General features: G+C 46.0%; 1 protein-coding gene across 8 annotated transcripts in view; it reads right to left on the reverse strand.

Moving 5' to 3' along the window:
- Positions 1-11082: 11082 nt before the first annotated feature.
- Positions 11083-15656, reverse strand: part of LOC135910755 (sodium-dependent low-affinity dicarboxylate transporter 1-like) — a 61476-nt gene continuing 56902 nt past the window's right edge. For all 8 annotated transcript variants that reach the window (XM_065442843.1, XM_065442840.1, XM_070533935.1 and 5 more), the window contains one exon: positions 11083-11602. In XM_065442843.1, the coding sequence (XP_065298915.1) occupies positions 11292-11602 (311 nt within the window). In that variant the 3' untranslated portion in view covers positions 11083-11291. The remainder of the gene's footprint in view (positions 11603-15656) is intronic.

Raw genomic sequence — 15656 nt, forward strand, 5'->3', positions numbered from 1 at the left:
GAGCATTCTCTCTTTTTGGATTCAAATCGGCAGCATCAGTCCTTCAAGAATACTGAGAAGATAAGGGGACAGAATAGGCTTGAATTGAGATTATATGCTACCAGTAGTGAATGGCGAGTCGATAAGCGTAAACTACAATGCGTATTCAAAGCATGTTCAGAGCATTAACTGCTGCTATAGCACCGAAAAATCGCTAAGGCACACGAGTAGTTTGCCTATGTACGACTGAGAACGTAGAAATAAAAAGGTAATGTGTCCCGTTGTTCTCGCCAACATATATCTAAAGGGAATATATTGTAAAACATTATAATAAGACCTTCTTCAGCAATGAAGAGAATCTTAAAACGGCAAGGCTTCAGCACGAGTGTCGCTACGGCTAGTTGACTGAAGGCTGTAGGTTTTCGGGCACAAAATAAGGCAAGACGATTCACTTGATATACGAAACTAAATGGCGTCTTCTGAGAAGAATCATTGATTGCGCCATGTGGTAGCACACGTGATTCCGCAATTTCCAAAAGGCACAGATCTGCTTCTGCGAATCGGTAGACCACACGTATGAGCCAATGCTCGAGCCTAAAAAAATAGTCAGGATTAAAATTAAATTATGGGTTTTTACGTGCCAAAGCCACTTTCTGGTTATGAGGCACGCCGTAGTAGGGGACTCCGGAAATTTGGACCACCTGGGGTTCTTTAACGTGCGCCGAAATCTAAGTACACGAGTATTTTCGCATTTCGCCCCCATCGAAATGCGGCCGCCGTGGCCGGGATTCGATCCCGCGGCCTTGTGCTCAGATATGGTCAGGATCATTCGAAGTCATGTTCTGCTCGGAGGTCACCGGCCATAAGAAAGAAAGGCAAGCACAGAGCAACTTGGAACATGAGCGCGGTGAATAGAGAATCAGAGACTGATAATTCAGGATAGATTTCAGTAGCGCATTGGTTCATGCCTTACGGTTAAAAAATATGCGCATCTAACGCATATGTTGGAATGCGCTAGAAAAACCATAACAAGAAAAATAAGGTTGCTCCTATTTCAGCTGACTTCATTTTTTTTTTCTGTTGGACGACACCTACACAGGGTCTTTATTTTACCATCTGCTTCATGGGTTTCTTTTCGAAGTATTTTAAGAGCTCCAACCCAATGTTGAACGGAAAATGCTAAATTCTAAATTAAGTACATAAGGCCAAGTGTCGATACACCGTCACATACACTATAGTTTTACGTGAGAAGAAAGCTTTAATGAAATTCGGAATAAAGTTTATTAAAATCCGGAAATGTGAGCCAAGTTGGGAATTTTAAAATTTGAACAAGCTAGTCCTTTCGGGTCTACGCTGAAGCTGTCACGTGGATGAATAGCAGCGAAGCCGCCTGAGGGGGGAGAATGACTGGGCAATTTGTGACAAACCAAGTTGGCCAAATGGAAAGTCTAAAAGATTAATTTGTCGTAGGAAACAGCGGTAGGATATAAAACAATGAGTTCTAGATTCAGGCACATGCCAAAGATAACATGGAGCGGATAAAGTCAGATCAGACTTACGTCAATAAAACTTTAACGTCGCAATACGGCAGCGCTGTGTTTTTTTTTTATGAACTTCAAGTACGCCTTGGTGGACGTCAATTACTATTTCATAAACCACCGCTGTAGTCCAGTACTAATTACGTTACGCTGCTGAGCTCGAAGTTGAATGGATGGATTCCGATCACGGCGGCTACATTTGGATGGAAACAAAATGTGGAAACGCTAGTGTACTTATATTTAGTTGTACGTTAAAGGAGCTCCAGGGGTCCAGAATTACAGGGTCCCCCACTACGGCGTTAATTACGATGATATCGTAGTTTTGACACACGAAACCCGAAAATTTAAATAACGTTTTTTTTTTTAATGTTTTGTTAGATAAACAGATTATGGAAGTCAAGAAATTGTGTGCAGTACATTTTGCGAAATCGCGAGATATAGGGTCATTTCTGTAATTCACCCAGATTACATAATCTTAAGCCGGCAGAACATCGGTAGGTAGCATTGTTATGGAGGGTGTTTCGTGCCACTGAAACCACCATGTCATTCATGTACAATCAATGGGGACCAGGTACGCAAAGTAAGCGACAATTCTATTCGTTTTTCCGTTCTCATTCCCGCATTGTTCCGTGCTTTCCCCGCGGGCTATCAATCAATGGGATGCTTTCCATTTGAAGACTTTTTTATAAATGGATAACCCTCACATTGAAAATTATGTATCTTTTTATTCTTGGCCACAGGATTGAAACAATGATGGCTGTTAGTATCACATTGCACATGGATTTGTTTGCTAACATTCTTTAGATTTTTAAGCTCCTGGTTGGTCTTCGGACTGCCCTGCGTTCTAAGTGAACAAAATAAATAAATAAATACTTTAAAGCCTTTTTAGACATTTCAAGAATTTCAGCTTCCTCCTGCATCTTGGTTTCGACGCATCACGCTGAGTACGTGCCTTAGTTGAGATCACCATCATCAACACATAGTAAGACGCGACGTGCCATCGACCACCTGATTTCACGGTCGATCCCGGAGACATAGTTGGGATATTGCCACGGCGCTTGGGCCACTTGCTCCCAAAAGGAGTCGAGGAAGTGCTAGCTCAGAAGATCGTGCCTTTGTCCGTGCTGCGCTGCCCCTTCGATGACTTGAACTTTAACGGCCTCTTTTAGAAGTCGCCTTGCTATTAAACGGGACAATATTAGGCTCAGATGCAATCAGCCAACCAACCTCTCTCGGTACTTGGTCATAAAGAATCAATCTCAACGCAATATCGAGAACAAAATCATATTCGGCTCGACCGACCAGGGCAGCTACGACTTATTTCCCCGGCCACCTTCTCTTCTCCCATTTCTCACGGCTCTTTATGAAGAGCGCACTCGAGAGCCACCTCACAGGCCTCCTCGAAGGCGTGCGACAACAGCAGCTAGGCGAAGTCGGGAACGAGTGCGCATGGAGGCTCGAGGCCACGGCATAGCGCCAAGCACAGCCTGCACGAAGAAGGAAAAGTACTAGCTTGCCGAGGCAGAAGTGTCTCCGCTCAACACTGGACGGGCCAAGCCCCAGTCGTGTGCTTCCTACAACGAGACTGAACCTTCGCAATTAGCGCGTCCTGCGAAACGAGCAAGTGCTGGATCCGGTAAGGGCCTGTCCTCTCTGAAAACGAGGACAAGATCCACGTAGCTGGCTGCGTCCTAAGTCTTCGCTATCATGGCTTCTACAGAGAGAAGGAAAACCTCAGACGCCCCGCCACCCAATAACGACGTGAATCGCTCTAAGGCAATGCGAGGAGCTCCCACACAGCATACATAGGGCGTGGCGAAAGAAACGATTCGAGCCTCCTTATCGAGCACTTCTAATTCTGCCGCTGCTAGGGATCCGAAGCATTGTCGTCACTACTGGTCTAGCAGCAGCGGTGGACTTGTCAAGCGGGGAAGGGCAACGTAAGATCGCGAAACTCATCTCTCTGTGGTCGCGGTGGACGCCAGCGCAAAGGCAGCCGCCATGAAAGGCTTGCCACCGCTTCGGAAAGCAGTGGACCACCTTTCACGTAAGAGTGGCCTAAACGAGAGCCACCAAAGATCCAAGGGCAGCTACTCTGCTGCGAGCGTGAGCACGAAAAGCGGCGGGAAATGACACTGGCATGCCCGCACCTGCGCGTCATCGAGCCGCAGAGGACGGCGTGTGAAGGCGAGGAAGGCTACGAGCAGTTCGTGGTCGAAACCTCGATTTCCCAAACGACAAGGGCTGGCAAGGCCTGCACAAGTAGGCTACGGTATCCTGGTCTAAAAACTGTTTACAAATTATAGACTAGCAATTCCTCGCCTACAGTGCAGAATAACGCTGCTTTTGTTCAGTCTCCACCAATTTGGCGGGTGCTGGTTCCGACAAACATAAAAGTCCATAAACAGATCACAATCACAATTTTTGCTGAGCTTTCTTAAACGATAAATGTCTTGAGCCAACGCATAACCGTAAAATTCTATGCGCACTGTTTGCCCAACAGAAACAAAAGTGCCGCTAAGCCGATGTCAGCATGCAAAATACGTATTTAAGCATTGAGAAATAAATTAGAAAAGTATTCTATGATATGGTATTTGATTATTCTTCGAAATACAACTTATTACTGACGTCAATCGTTAAGCCGTGAATCAGAAGAACCAAATTTCGAACCTAGAATACCCTATTTCACAAACCACGATTGCCCATGTGGCTCTTACCTACTATTGCAGCTTCTATATTCCTGCAAACTTACATTTCATATATATTGTGGCATTGCACAATGAGATTCGCTACTCTGACCATGTTCGAAATGAAGTTCCTTGAAGCGACCTACTTCTGCTTTGTATTTCGTAAACTATGAACAAGAAGAACGGGCGTTAACCGAGGGGCCCGCTTTTTATTAGTCATATCATAAGAAGCCAACAAACACTGACACCAAGGACAATATAGGGGAAATTACTTGTGCCTAATAAATGAAATAAAGAAACGATTAATTATTGGAAATTAAAGTGGATGAAAAAACAACTTGTCGAAGGTGGGAACCGCGCCCACAACCTTCGCATTTTGCGTGCGATGCTCTACCAATTGAGCTACTGCGGCGCTGTTTCCCCATCCACTTTCTTGAGGATTTATGTGTCATAGTAGGCCCCTGGGACTGTTAGCCAGCGCCACCCCTCACAGACCTTGGCGGCGGACGTGGAACGTCCTTTCTGCCGCAGGCATCACGAGAACGTGATCTTTTTGGGTGATCACGTTCTCGAGATCACCCAAATCACTCGTGATACACTCGTGATCACGCTCGTGATACACTCGTACATACATACATACATAGTCCTCGGAAATGCGTGCGTGACGTTATCGTAAGAGTGCTCCATAATAATATTGTGGAAGGGGGAAGTGTAATTTGGCAACTCTTGGAAATACATCGTGATCCGGTAACACGATGTATACTGATCGATAAAGCGCTGTTGGGAACTAAATGCTTACATGGATTTAATATCGGCCACCTTCACGGGCTGCTCAACGAAGGATTCTCAGCGTTATCACGCACTGGCGCTCCACTGGTGCCATCTCGGACTATAAGCAAAATGACAGCGTCATGGCACCCGCGCCGCCAGATGGCACGGCATGTCCATAGGGAAGCGCGAGAGAAGAACCCTGCTGCAGCATGTGGCTCACACTTGACGCGTTTCGGTGGCGGCTCTTTCAGCTGTCGCTGCTGACACCGAAATACGATCCCACGACAGGGAAGCAATGGCCATACTCTACTATGTGGCATGCTCTCTGTAACGAACTTCCCACCACCAAATGCACGTGCACCTTTATTTCAAAGCCGATCGCATTATAACGACCGTCAACATTGCGGAAGGATGGGTTCTGCCTTAATTTTACGCTGCTTAGCTATAGGCAAACCTTTAACCAAAGGTTGAACAGTCCGATAGACCTAACAGTCCATAAAACACGCTAACAAAGACTCCTAAAAGCATACCTCCTGAATTATTCTGACTGCGTTTTCCTTTACGTTTCTGCAATTATATTCTAATAGTGCGGAGAATGAATTATTGCTCATGCTATAGAGCTTCATTGTCAGGTGATTCCTGTTTCAAGGTGTAAGGTGCAATAAGAATACTTGAAATGGTGTCTGTTATTTCCTTTCTACGGCTATTATCACAAAATAAATACTTCGCGCCGAAAAATTCTCCGAATTCGATTTCACAGCATATAATTTTATTGATTTCCCTAATTAAGCTCGCTTCTGGCCATCCAATATTGCAGTTAATTCAAGGATATTTGCACTTGTGGTAGCCTAGATATCCAATAAGGTGGGATATAAGGTTCTTATATAAATAATTGTTATCTTCAGGCCTTTTCAAGTTAGCTGTGTATTTATTTACGACACGCAACTCAAGAAAGTAGAAAGTGGATTTTACCGAACTAGGTTTTCCTCACCGACATGTCTTCTCAGTAGCATTATTCCCAAGAAATCTTCCTTTATTTCAATCTCACCAGTGTGGTCACACCCTAAAATACTCTAACGCCTGCTGCTTTCAGCAGCGGTCAGATGACTTGCTATCTCTGGGCGCGTTTTTTTAACTGTAGTAGGAAGCATGTCAGGTCATTTATTTTCGTATTGGTCACTGTGTACATACCAGCACCGAAAAGATCTCTCTACCCTAGTGTGTGCCCCACCCCACCTGCGTTCTACGGTGTTGACACATGTAACGCTAGTCCTCTAAGTACATCGCGAACATCTTTATGGAAACGCACACGAGGGTACAGCTTGAGGACCATAGCTTGTGACAGTAGCAGTCATAACATTATGCACAACGTCTGGCAGCCACGAATACGACTTCTGTTCAGTTCCCGATTGGACGGAGTCTTCCACGGTTTGCGTAATGGTATTCATGAACGGTAGTCTTACACGCACGCTTACTATTTCACTTTCCTGTCTCTCTCTCCCTAGACTGCTGTTTCTCATATGTAGCCTATTAGCATGGTCATTGGAACGATGTCAAGCAACCGCTTTTCGAACGACCGGCCACCCACTTGTGCACAACTACCAGAGTGAATAGCCTCGCTTAGTTCCCTGTGTCTCAAGGCTGGGCGGACGGCAAAGGTTCCGTGTTGTAACTTTTGTATGGCAGCGACCGCTGTCGTCGCCGATAAGCTGAAAAACAAAGAAACAAATGCCTTCCTATTTACCACACTTCGTCAGAATGTAAACAGAATGCCAAATCTTTTGTCCAGAATGAAACCAAACACTGTTCTGCTAGGAAAACTATGGGAACACGTTGTCGACCTTGATTTCTGGCCTAAGAGGCTACATTATTAAAAAGAAGTAGCTTTACACACAAAAAAAATGATATAAGAAATACGTAGGTAGGTTCTGGTTCCATGGAATAGTTTCAACTTGAAGATTGTGCAGGCATATATATACTGTCACAGACAAAGCCACAAAAGACTTCGGTCGACGCTATCGATCTTTTATCTATTGCTGTCCTGGCACCTTCGTCATTGTCTTCTTCCGGGAGCCACCCAACATGTCTAGCATGTGGCACCAAATTGCACCGAGTGGCTGTCAGCTGTGTCGAGGTCATGGCAATATATAAAAATGCTCCTCTAGGCATGATGTTATGTTTATCTACATGCTGATATAAGGCATTTGAGGTTCCAAAGTGACAATACGAAGAATTTTGCATTGGGCTAGCAAATTTTTAAACAACATGAATATACGTTTAGTGTTTTTATAGGGTATATTCTTCAATGTTTCTTTCCTTCCCTACTTCCTTATGTTAAACCCGGCAGGAAAAATATGTGATTAAGGATACGATGGTGATCGCGAAAAAATAAAGGTGGGTCCATCGGTCACCATGGATGGCGCATTCGCGCGACGGAAAACGTGCCGTGCTACGCTTCAGTGTCAGTGCCTTCTAGGAATGCGCAACACGCAACCAAATGCGTCGGTAGGAAGCCTGGACAATTTTTTTTGTCGAGTTCACTTCCGCTACGTTCATCAATGAATGGCTTCCCTGTATGTACGCAGAAGCGACACCAGCTCATGCAGCGTCTGTTGGTGCATGACATGCAGCAACCAAATTCAAAACAAAATGTACACCAAGAAGTGAAAATCGGAGAAGAAAGCTCTTATTTCTTCGCGTAATCATGCCATTTTACTTTACTTTTTAATAGGTTCAATAGTCAGAGGCAAATATACATAAGGCATTGAATTTATTATTGGTTACGAGAAAACTGACAACCCTGTATTGTCAGAACCCAAACTGTAGCTCAGACGTCCTGTCTGTGAATATACCGAAGGGCCATAGAAAGGTCCGCTGTGTTCAAAGCTTTCCCCGTGTGGTTCTCCTTTCTGCGTCGCCGTCCCATTTGCGCCACCTTATAATAAACGACAACAAACTTTCCCAGTTTTAAACCGTACTTCCAAGTAAGTAATGCCTTGCGTACTGCGCAGAGACGGAAGGGAGACGTAGCTTCAAATCAGCACCGCAGTAAACGAACACGTCGCGGTGAAACCGCAACAGGCACGCGGAAGTGCTGCGAACGTTTCTGCGTTGCGTAAAACGCAAACGAACTGTCGGGAGAACGGCAACAGCTGCGAGTGACTCGAGTGCAATGGCTGAAACAGCAATAGAAAGCTCCATCATTTGTCTACGTAATATTTCCAAATCCACAAGATTGGAACGAAGAAACTGGAACGCATTTGGACTGTGTGTGAGTGTCGCAAAGATGTTTTGCTTTTCGTTCTGTAATGCTCAAGTGTGCAGTCGTAAGCCATGGCTCCGATGCGCGCGCCAGATTCGTTTAGTGCGCCTCTCTAGTTTTCAGAGGCACTCCGCTGATTATTATGAGTTCCCTTTTCTTCTTTCTTTCTTTTTTTCTTGGAAACGAGTTTCTAGCGACCTTTCACGCTCAGCTTTCCTCGGATGTCATAAACGCTCAGCCCGGTCTGCTATAATTGGCGTACAGCACGAGTTAAGAAATTGGCTCTCGCTTGCTAAATTATGCGCTGCTCGCTAAATCAGGGCCACTGCTGCTCCGCGGAGCATGCTCGAGGGGTAATGTTGCCTTTGACAGTGGAAATTAAGTCGTCGTGGCCGGACGAAATCTTTTTTGAAGCCGTAATTATAAGAGGGCTCCCATGCGTTGGGCTATGTATCCACAGAAACAAGAACGGCCACGGACGCCACTGCGGTTTTGTTCCACCCGCTGGAAGCAGACAATGCTCACCAGGCCATTATTCTGGGCAGCTTTGTTTTGCAATAAAGGTTTTGTAACAAGGCGGCGAAAAGCTGCGTGATATTTAACGAGAGTGGGTGCACGCTCCCGCATAGGAGCTCCCTTGGAAACCGTGTGTAAAGTGCCATCTCATGAGGCGTCGCGTTCGAGTGCAAGGAGGTGAAGATGACCAAGTGAGCTGCCTCGTTAAGAACTGGAAGGTCAATATAAAAAGATCTTCGAGGTTGCTCCACGTGGTCAGCCTCATGAAATTATGCATGCAGGAAGTTCTAACTGCGCGTCGGCGCACGAAATCTCGTTTGATCGCAAGCTTCTTTCGGCAGGTGTTAAACAAAATATCGGACATTCCTTCTCTTTTACTCGTGTAACGTACAGATTAAGAAGCATTAGCAACAACAACACCAAACATAAAAAAGGAAAAGAATGTGCCAATGGTTGATATCGTGGCGCCATGGAGGCGATCAGGGTTGGGCTTTGTACTCCCGGTATATGCGATATCTCACAGTCCTTCAGCGTAAGGCAACTAGTATACATGGACACGACGGAACAAAAAACCCGCACACCTGAAACATTGTAGCAATTCTATTTTAATGCCGTTTCTCCTTTGCATTTTTGTCAGGGGTACAAAAGGCGCTTCGACTGACAAAAGGCGCTCAGGATTTGATTCGTTTTGAGATATTCATTGCCAAAGTGCGCGACGAAATATACAGGGGCGTTCCAGTCATTTTTGTGCTTCATTGCATAATAAAACAGCAGGTTGGTAAAAAACACCGCCCGTCCGCCCCGCAAAGATTGTAAAGCAGGGAAGCTGACTTGGGTTGGCCCAGCGTTTATGTGGACGTCGTCGCTGCTTTGCTTCGGGGGCTCGAACCACCGGATCCTCGGCCCGACGTCCAAGCTGGCGATCTCGCCCGTCCGCGGCATCGTAACGCTCCCGCTTTGGCTACGCTTCGCGAACTAGCTCGGCTGCACGAGCCGCCGGATCGGCCAGACATGTCGAGCCGGAATGGGAACCGAACCGAAAACCGGAACCGAAACCGAATTTTTGGCCCGGAACCGGAACCGAATAAAACCCGTATTTTTTTTTTCGCGATTTTGGAATTGAACCCGAACCGGAACGAATCGAAGGAACCGTTCCGAACCGGTTCCGGGAACCGAGATTTCGACTAGAGCAGTCTAGGGGACTGAAGAGGGAACGTCATTCGCTCGAAGCACTGTTGAGAAAAACGGGAGACGCTGCCGAGAGAAAATGAGGCGGCAACGTCCGTACACGCTCTGCGCATCCTGATAGAACCATCATAAGTCGTGGTAAACAAGTTGATTTTTATCATGTTAACAGCCTCTTATGGTCCCCGCTTGTAACGAAAAATAGGCCCACATATGAAAAAGCCTACGCGGCTCGAGTAAACTCGCCGGCGTGCAGCGTATTGAAGCCTCCACAACGACGGAGAGAAATCGACTCGCGGGCCGGGCGGACAGCGTGTAGCCTTACAGTGTTAAGTGAATGCGTCTCCACATTCCCTCGTGGCCGACGGCGCCGCGTCGGAGAGAAGCTGCTGGAACGTTGTGGACCAATAGCGACGCGAGCACCGGCGGGAGAGTGAGAACACTGTTATATGGTGGATGATATATGTGTAAGTGCGCAGCTGTATTTTGGGTTGCGGCGGATTAGTGGGTCGGATATGACGTTTAACCATCGCGACTAATTATATCTTTAGGCCCGAGATTGGCTCATACGTGTGGTCTACCAATCTGTAGAAGTAGATCTGTGCCTTTTGGAAATTGCTGAAGCACATGTGCTTCCATATGGCGCCAATCTATGGTTCTCCTCAGAACGTGCCGTTTAGTTTTGTATATCAAGTGAATCGCCTTGCCTTATTGTGAGCCCAAAAACCTATACCCTTCAATCAACTAGCCGTAGCGACACTCGTTTACCATCCTGTTCATTGCTAAAGAAGGTGTCATAAAATTGTTTTACAATATTTCCTGTTTCGATATATGTTAGCGAGAACAATACAACACATTACATTTTTATTTCAACGTTTTCAGTCGTATATAAGTAAACTACTCGCGTGCATTAGCGATTCTTCGGCGCTATAGCAGCTGGTAATGCTCTGAACATGCTTTGAATGCGCATTGTAACTTTATACGCATTGTACGCAAGAATACGCATTGTAACTTTATGCGTATCGACTCGCCATTCAATATTGGTTGCAGATGGACTGAATTTAAGCCTATTATGTCCCCTTATCTCCTAAGTGTTCTTGAAGGACTGATGTTGCCGATTTGAATCCAAGAAGAGAGAATTGTCTTTACGGTAGGGAAGCGAGATCTTATTATAGCAAAGGAATTCAATCCAGTGTCTCCGAGAGTGGCCATCCTCTGAACCCTGTTCTACGTGTGGAAATTTTTGAGACCCGCTCCAATAGACCAATGCATGGCAAGTCCAGTTGATTTGCTTATTTCGAGCTGTTGCCGGCGGGATGTGCAGCAGAATAAGGACGCAGTGCGGCTTTCTGGTCAGTGGTGGTTGGTGGCTGTTGGTGCGTTCCATGCGAAGATTGTCGGTTCAGCACCGGAAATTCCCACTGTGATGCGGAAGAGGGCCCCGACGACTACCGCGGTCGTCGACATTATCACCATCTCCGCCCAGAAAGGCACGCCGTTTCGGCCCCACCGATGAAGCGTGCTAAAGATGCTGCTGTTTGCGACCCGTTCCGGGTAGTGGACCTGGACCCCCGCCGCTACGGACCCAGCCCTGATCCCAACTGGGTCGAACCCCAGGTGGTTCAGAAGCAGCCGCGCCTGATGAACGGCGCGCTCTTCGGCATCTGCGAATAAAGTTTAAAAAAGCATAGTATACCACCGCTGTGCTGCACTGATATTGTTGAGCTTGGAAAATAAAAATTCTGAACCAAGGGTAAAAAAATACACAACTTAGGCACCCACGTTGATTGGTAAATAATCGAGTGCATCATTGCCTTTCATGTTGGTAGAGAAAAGAAAAAAATGTCACAATTTCACCCAACGTCAGAGAGATTGACAGGAGCAGGTAGCGTAACATTCCGTGTAGAAAATATGGAAGTATCTAAAAGTGGCAGTTGCACGACACGGCCATACGTTCACTCGCAGAAGTTCCGCATCATCGTGATATGGAAATAGGGCTTTGTAACTTTTACTCGTTGCATGAAGTTCTTTTTTTAGGTGGTTTTGTTGCCTTTGACAACTGCTTTCAGCTCGGCGTAAGAATCTACAATTTTTGACCAAAGAACTTGCCCTAAGTGCCCAGAGGCGCCATAGCGCAAAAATATTAAAATCAGGTCCTATTTCTTTGCTGCCATTAGCTGTCCTCGATATGTCAAAAATTATTGCACCACGCCCACTTCGCCTTTCTGCCAAGAGGCGTTACGAAAACTACAAAAACTACCCATCTGACATGGACTGAACACACTGTTGATGGATGATTAGGAGGGACAAGGGAAAAATGAAAATTCAGCAAGGACACTTAAGACTGCTTACGTGTGGGAATGTGAAATCATTATAATTCCTTTTGTGAAATGTTCTTTTTCTCCGCGTTCCTCCTCTGCGCGCGTTCTCGCTTGCGTTTTAGGCCTCGGTAAGGCCAAAATAATTCGAAGAACCCCTCAGCGACGTTCAACTGGACATTAATGCTTTTCATTTTACACGCTCATTTTATACACTCATGACGTGGCGCCACCTCCTACCAATTGGCTGCGCCGCCATGTGTCCAATGACGCACCCAATGGACCACACGTTTAGACAGCCAGAACAGTGGAGCCACCGTGGCTTCGGAGAATTGTGCTCGTCTAGCCCCCCGCAGGTCCGCGTTGGATTCCTAACCAGACCAAAGTTCCCTAATATAATTTTAATAGGCATTATTTACTTTGCATCCAGAAACATCCCTGAGAAATTCGACGTCAATCCGAGTATTTGTTTTGAGTGTTCTTATTTGTTCCCATCGGTCATTTTTGGTTCCATCTTTCGGGCACACCACCGATTACAACGCCGGGCTTTTGTATAAGCTGGCATATAATGCTTTCACATAAACAATTATTTCCAATTTCACGCCATTCTTGCTCTTAACCCTCCACCACTGGTGAAAACTTTTCGGGCTGTGCCTACTTCTCTTGTTGGTCACGCGACGTCAAACAACCTACAAAGTTCACCCAGCCGAAGTTACTTGTACGCAATAAACATGCATCAGCATGCCGAAGAAGATCTGACATTTTAGAGCGCAGCTCATATTGGCTCGCGTTCCTGCGTTGAGCGCCGACGGCAGCGCCCCTCTACGCAACCAACCGAACGAGCACAGCGGAGGATGAACGAGCGAACGAGAAGCGAAGCGGGGGATGAAAGACAGCGATAGCTAAGAGAGCGAGTGGAGGAAAGCTGAGGAGGAAGGTGCAGCGGAACCATGAGTTGGAAAGCGGAAGACGAAAGTATGGGGACACCGTGAGAAGAAGAGCGTAGGGCAGCGCAAGACGTGTTCTGCGGCGAAAATAGCTACGAGATGGCGCCGGATATGGGCGCGTCGCGTCTGTCATCGATGAATCATGCGGCGAGCGCGTCCGCCGATACCATATATGGAAACAAAGCGCTGCATGAGCGGAAGTCCGTATGCGGCGGCGGCTGTAAATCACGCCCCCGCGTCACACACGCGTCATCTCTGGCGATCTCCCGATTAGCGAGGCAGCCGCGCCACACTTGGCTCTGTTTACAAGATGGCGCACGAGACAGATTGTCCGAGCCAACCAACATATGGCGAAATAAAGACGCGTATGAAGGTCAGCTCAAATTTCGCGTTTGGCAGTATCGTAATTGTCGGTGAATTGTTTTCTGAATAACCGGAAATTTATCCGTTCCAAAAGAAACGGAAGGTGGTTGCCCACCGATACCTCTGGCACTGGCTATTCAAAGGTAAATACCGCCTGGTATCTTTCTTTTTCATTGCATATAATGCAGAATTTTTGTGGTCGCAGCATAGCGCCATCGAGCCCTTTGCGTACGTATACGACATCGGTCTACCGGCACTTTTATGATAATTCGTTTAAGCGGCGTTTCTAGTCTTCTGTTACGCCTCACGTCGGTTTGCGATTAGCCATCGCCTGCTGAGCAAAAGTAAGCCCTCCAATCGTAGAAGCCGGCACCACTAGGCTCCCTCGGTTACCAAGATTCACAACGCTACCTAGGCCTCACCGGAACGCTCCCCACTTCAGCGGGCTCCTCGCCTCCCGTCAGTCAAACCGATAAACAAAGAAGCTCGTCATGAAAGCAATGTTGTTCACTTTGAAGGCAAACAAAAGTTACTTATAGATGATGAGAGTATTTCAGTAGGTCTTTCGAAGAATGATACGTGTCACCGCCCGACGCTTTCGTCGGTGGTTACGTAAGGTTGACGTCAGGAGCTCGCAATAACATCGGAATGAAATAGTATTATTAGATGACAGGGCGCAAGCTCCTGAGCCTAAGTGGCCACACACAACCTCCAGTGGCCGCGCCCTGTAACTCGAGATATTACGCATGAGACGCTCAGGCAGGCCACAAAACTGAAGACTCATGTTCTAGAAGACTATACAACAATTGGCAAAAATTGCGAGAGCACAGTGCTGGACTATTGTGTAACTCACGTGTTAATTTGACACACCTTTGTTCATTTCACCGCACATACGCTGCTCTACAACCGTCAATTAAAAAGGGTGTAAATATCTAGCCCGCCGCGTAAGTATGAGGAAACCTTGGTACTGGCTCGTGAAAAAAAGAAATTAGAGATGCCACGAGGCCAAAGCGGCGTGCTTGTAGCTGCATGTAGGGACCGACCCAAGTTCGCGCTGGGCCTTGTTGCGAACATAAACACCAAGCACTGCAAAAACAGCAACTTTGCTCTCTATACTGTAATTCATTTTTCAGGAAAATACAGGGAAGTAAATGGCCATTTCAATGGCACATCTTTTTTGTTCTCTTCTGTGTCTTGTTTCTTTTTTTCCTTAGTTTCGCTAAAATTTTCTGCTAATGACATTTCCAATCACTTTACAGAAAGAAAGTGCTTCATAGTTGATGGGTTTGTGAAAGTAAGCTTGACATTTCCATTTACTGAAATTGTCAGAATGTCACGACATAAATGCTGTGCTACGGTTTTACACACAACATACCAGACGCGGCAAGACATCCGGCACTACGCGGAAAATTTTGACATCAAATGTACCAGTGTATATTGCCATGTTCTTAGCGGCATTACTGGCCCGATGAGCCACTGCAACGCTTCTAGCAATTAAGATTAATTGGCTCGCTCATATAAGATTAGTCCGCGTACACGTAGATAGATAGTGAAGCTGGACGGAATTTTTTATTCAGGATAGCAAAAGAAAAGCGAACGAATATGAATTCGTGAAGAGTACTCAGGTCTGAAATTTCACTTAGCATTACATGGACTAGTTTTTCTATCTAAGTAAAAACATCCCTCTGCCATTGATCGGAAACAAAAAAGAAAGGACCATGAAGTGATGATTACGAAATTAATTAAGCTTTGTATTAAGAAAATATTTTTTGTAGTAAAGATATCAATTTGTTGTTTTGTGTTTTTGTTTTTTTTTTCAGTTATATTTTGCGATAACTATATGTACTACAGACTGTGTGGCTACACTAGCCACGAGTATGCCTAGGAATCTATTTCACTACGGCCCACCACAGTGTGCCAGTATTGCTCAGGAAGGATCGAATGCCCAACGCAGTCATGTACGAGAGGTCTAGAGACAGAGACTAGCACTACTCCGGGTCGACTTTCAACCTCTCGTCTTTGCCTGCGTTGCGCGTTCTATTCATCCTAAGCGTCATCAACGAATGTGTTTCATTTCACCAGTCTTGCAA

Source organism: Dermacentor albipictus, chromosome 2, assembly GCF_038994185.2.
Source record: "Dermacentor albipictus isolate Rhodes 1998 colony chromosome 2, USDA_Dalb.pri_finalv2, whole genome shotgun sequence".
In the NCBI taxonomy this organism is placed as follows: domain Eukaryota; kingdom Metazoa; phylum Arthropoda; class Arachnida; order Ixodida; family Ixodidae; genus Dermacentor; species Dermacentor albipictus.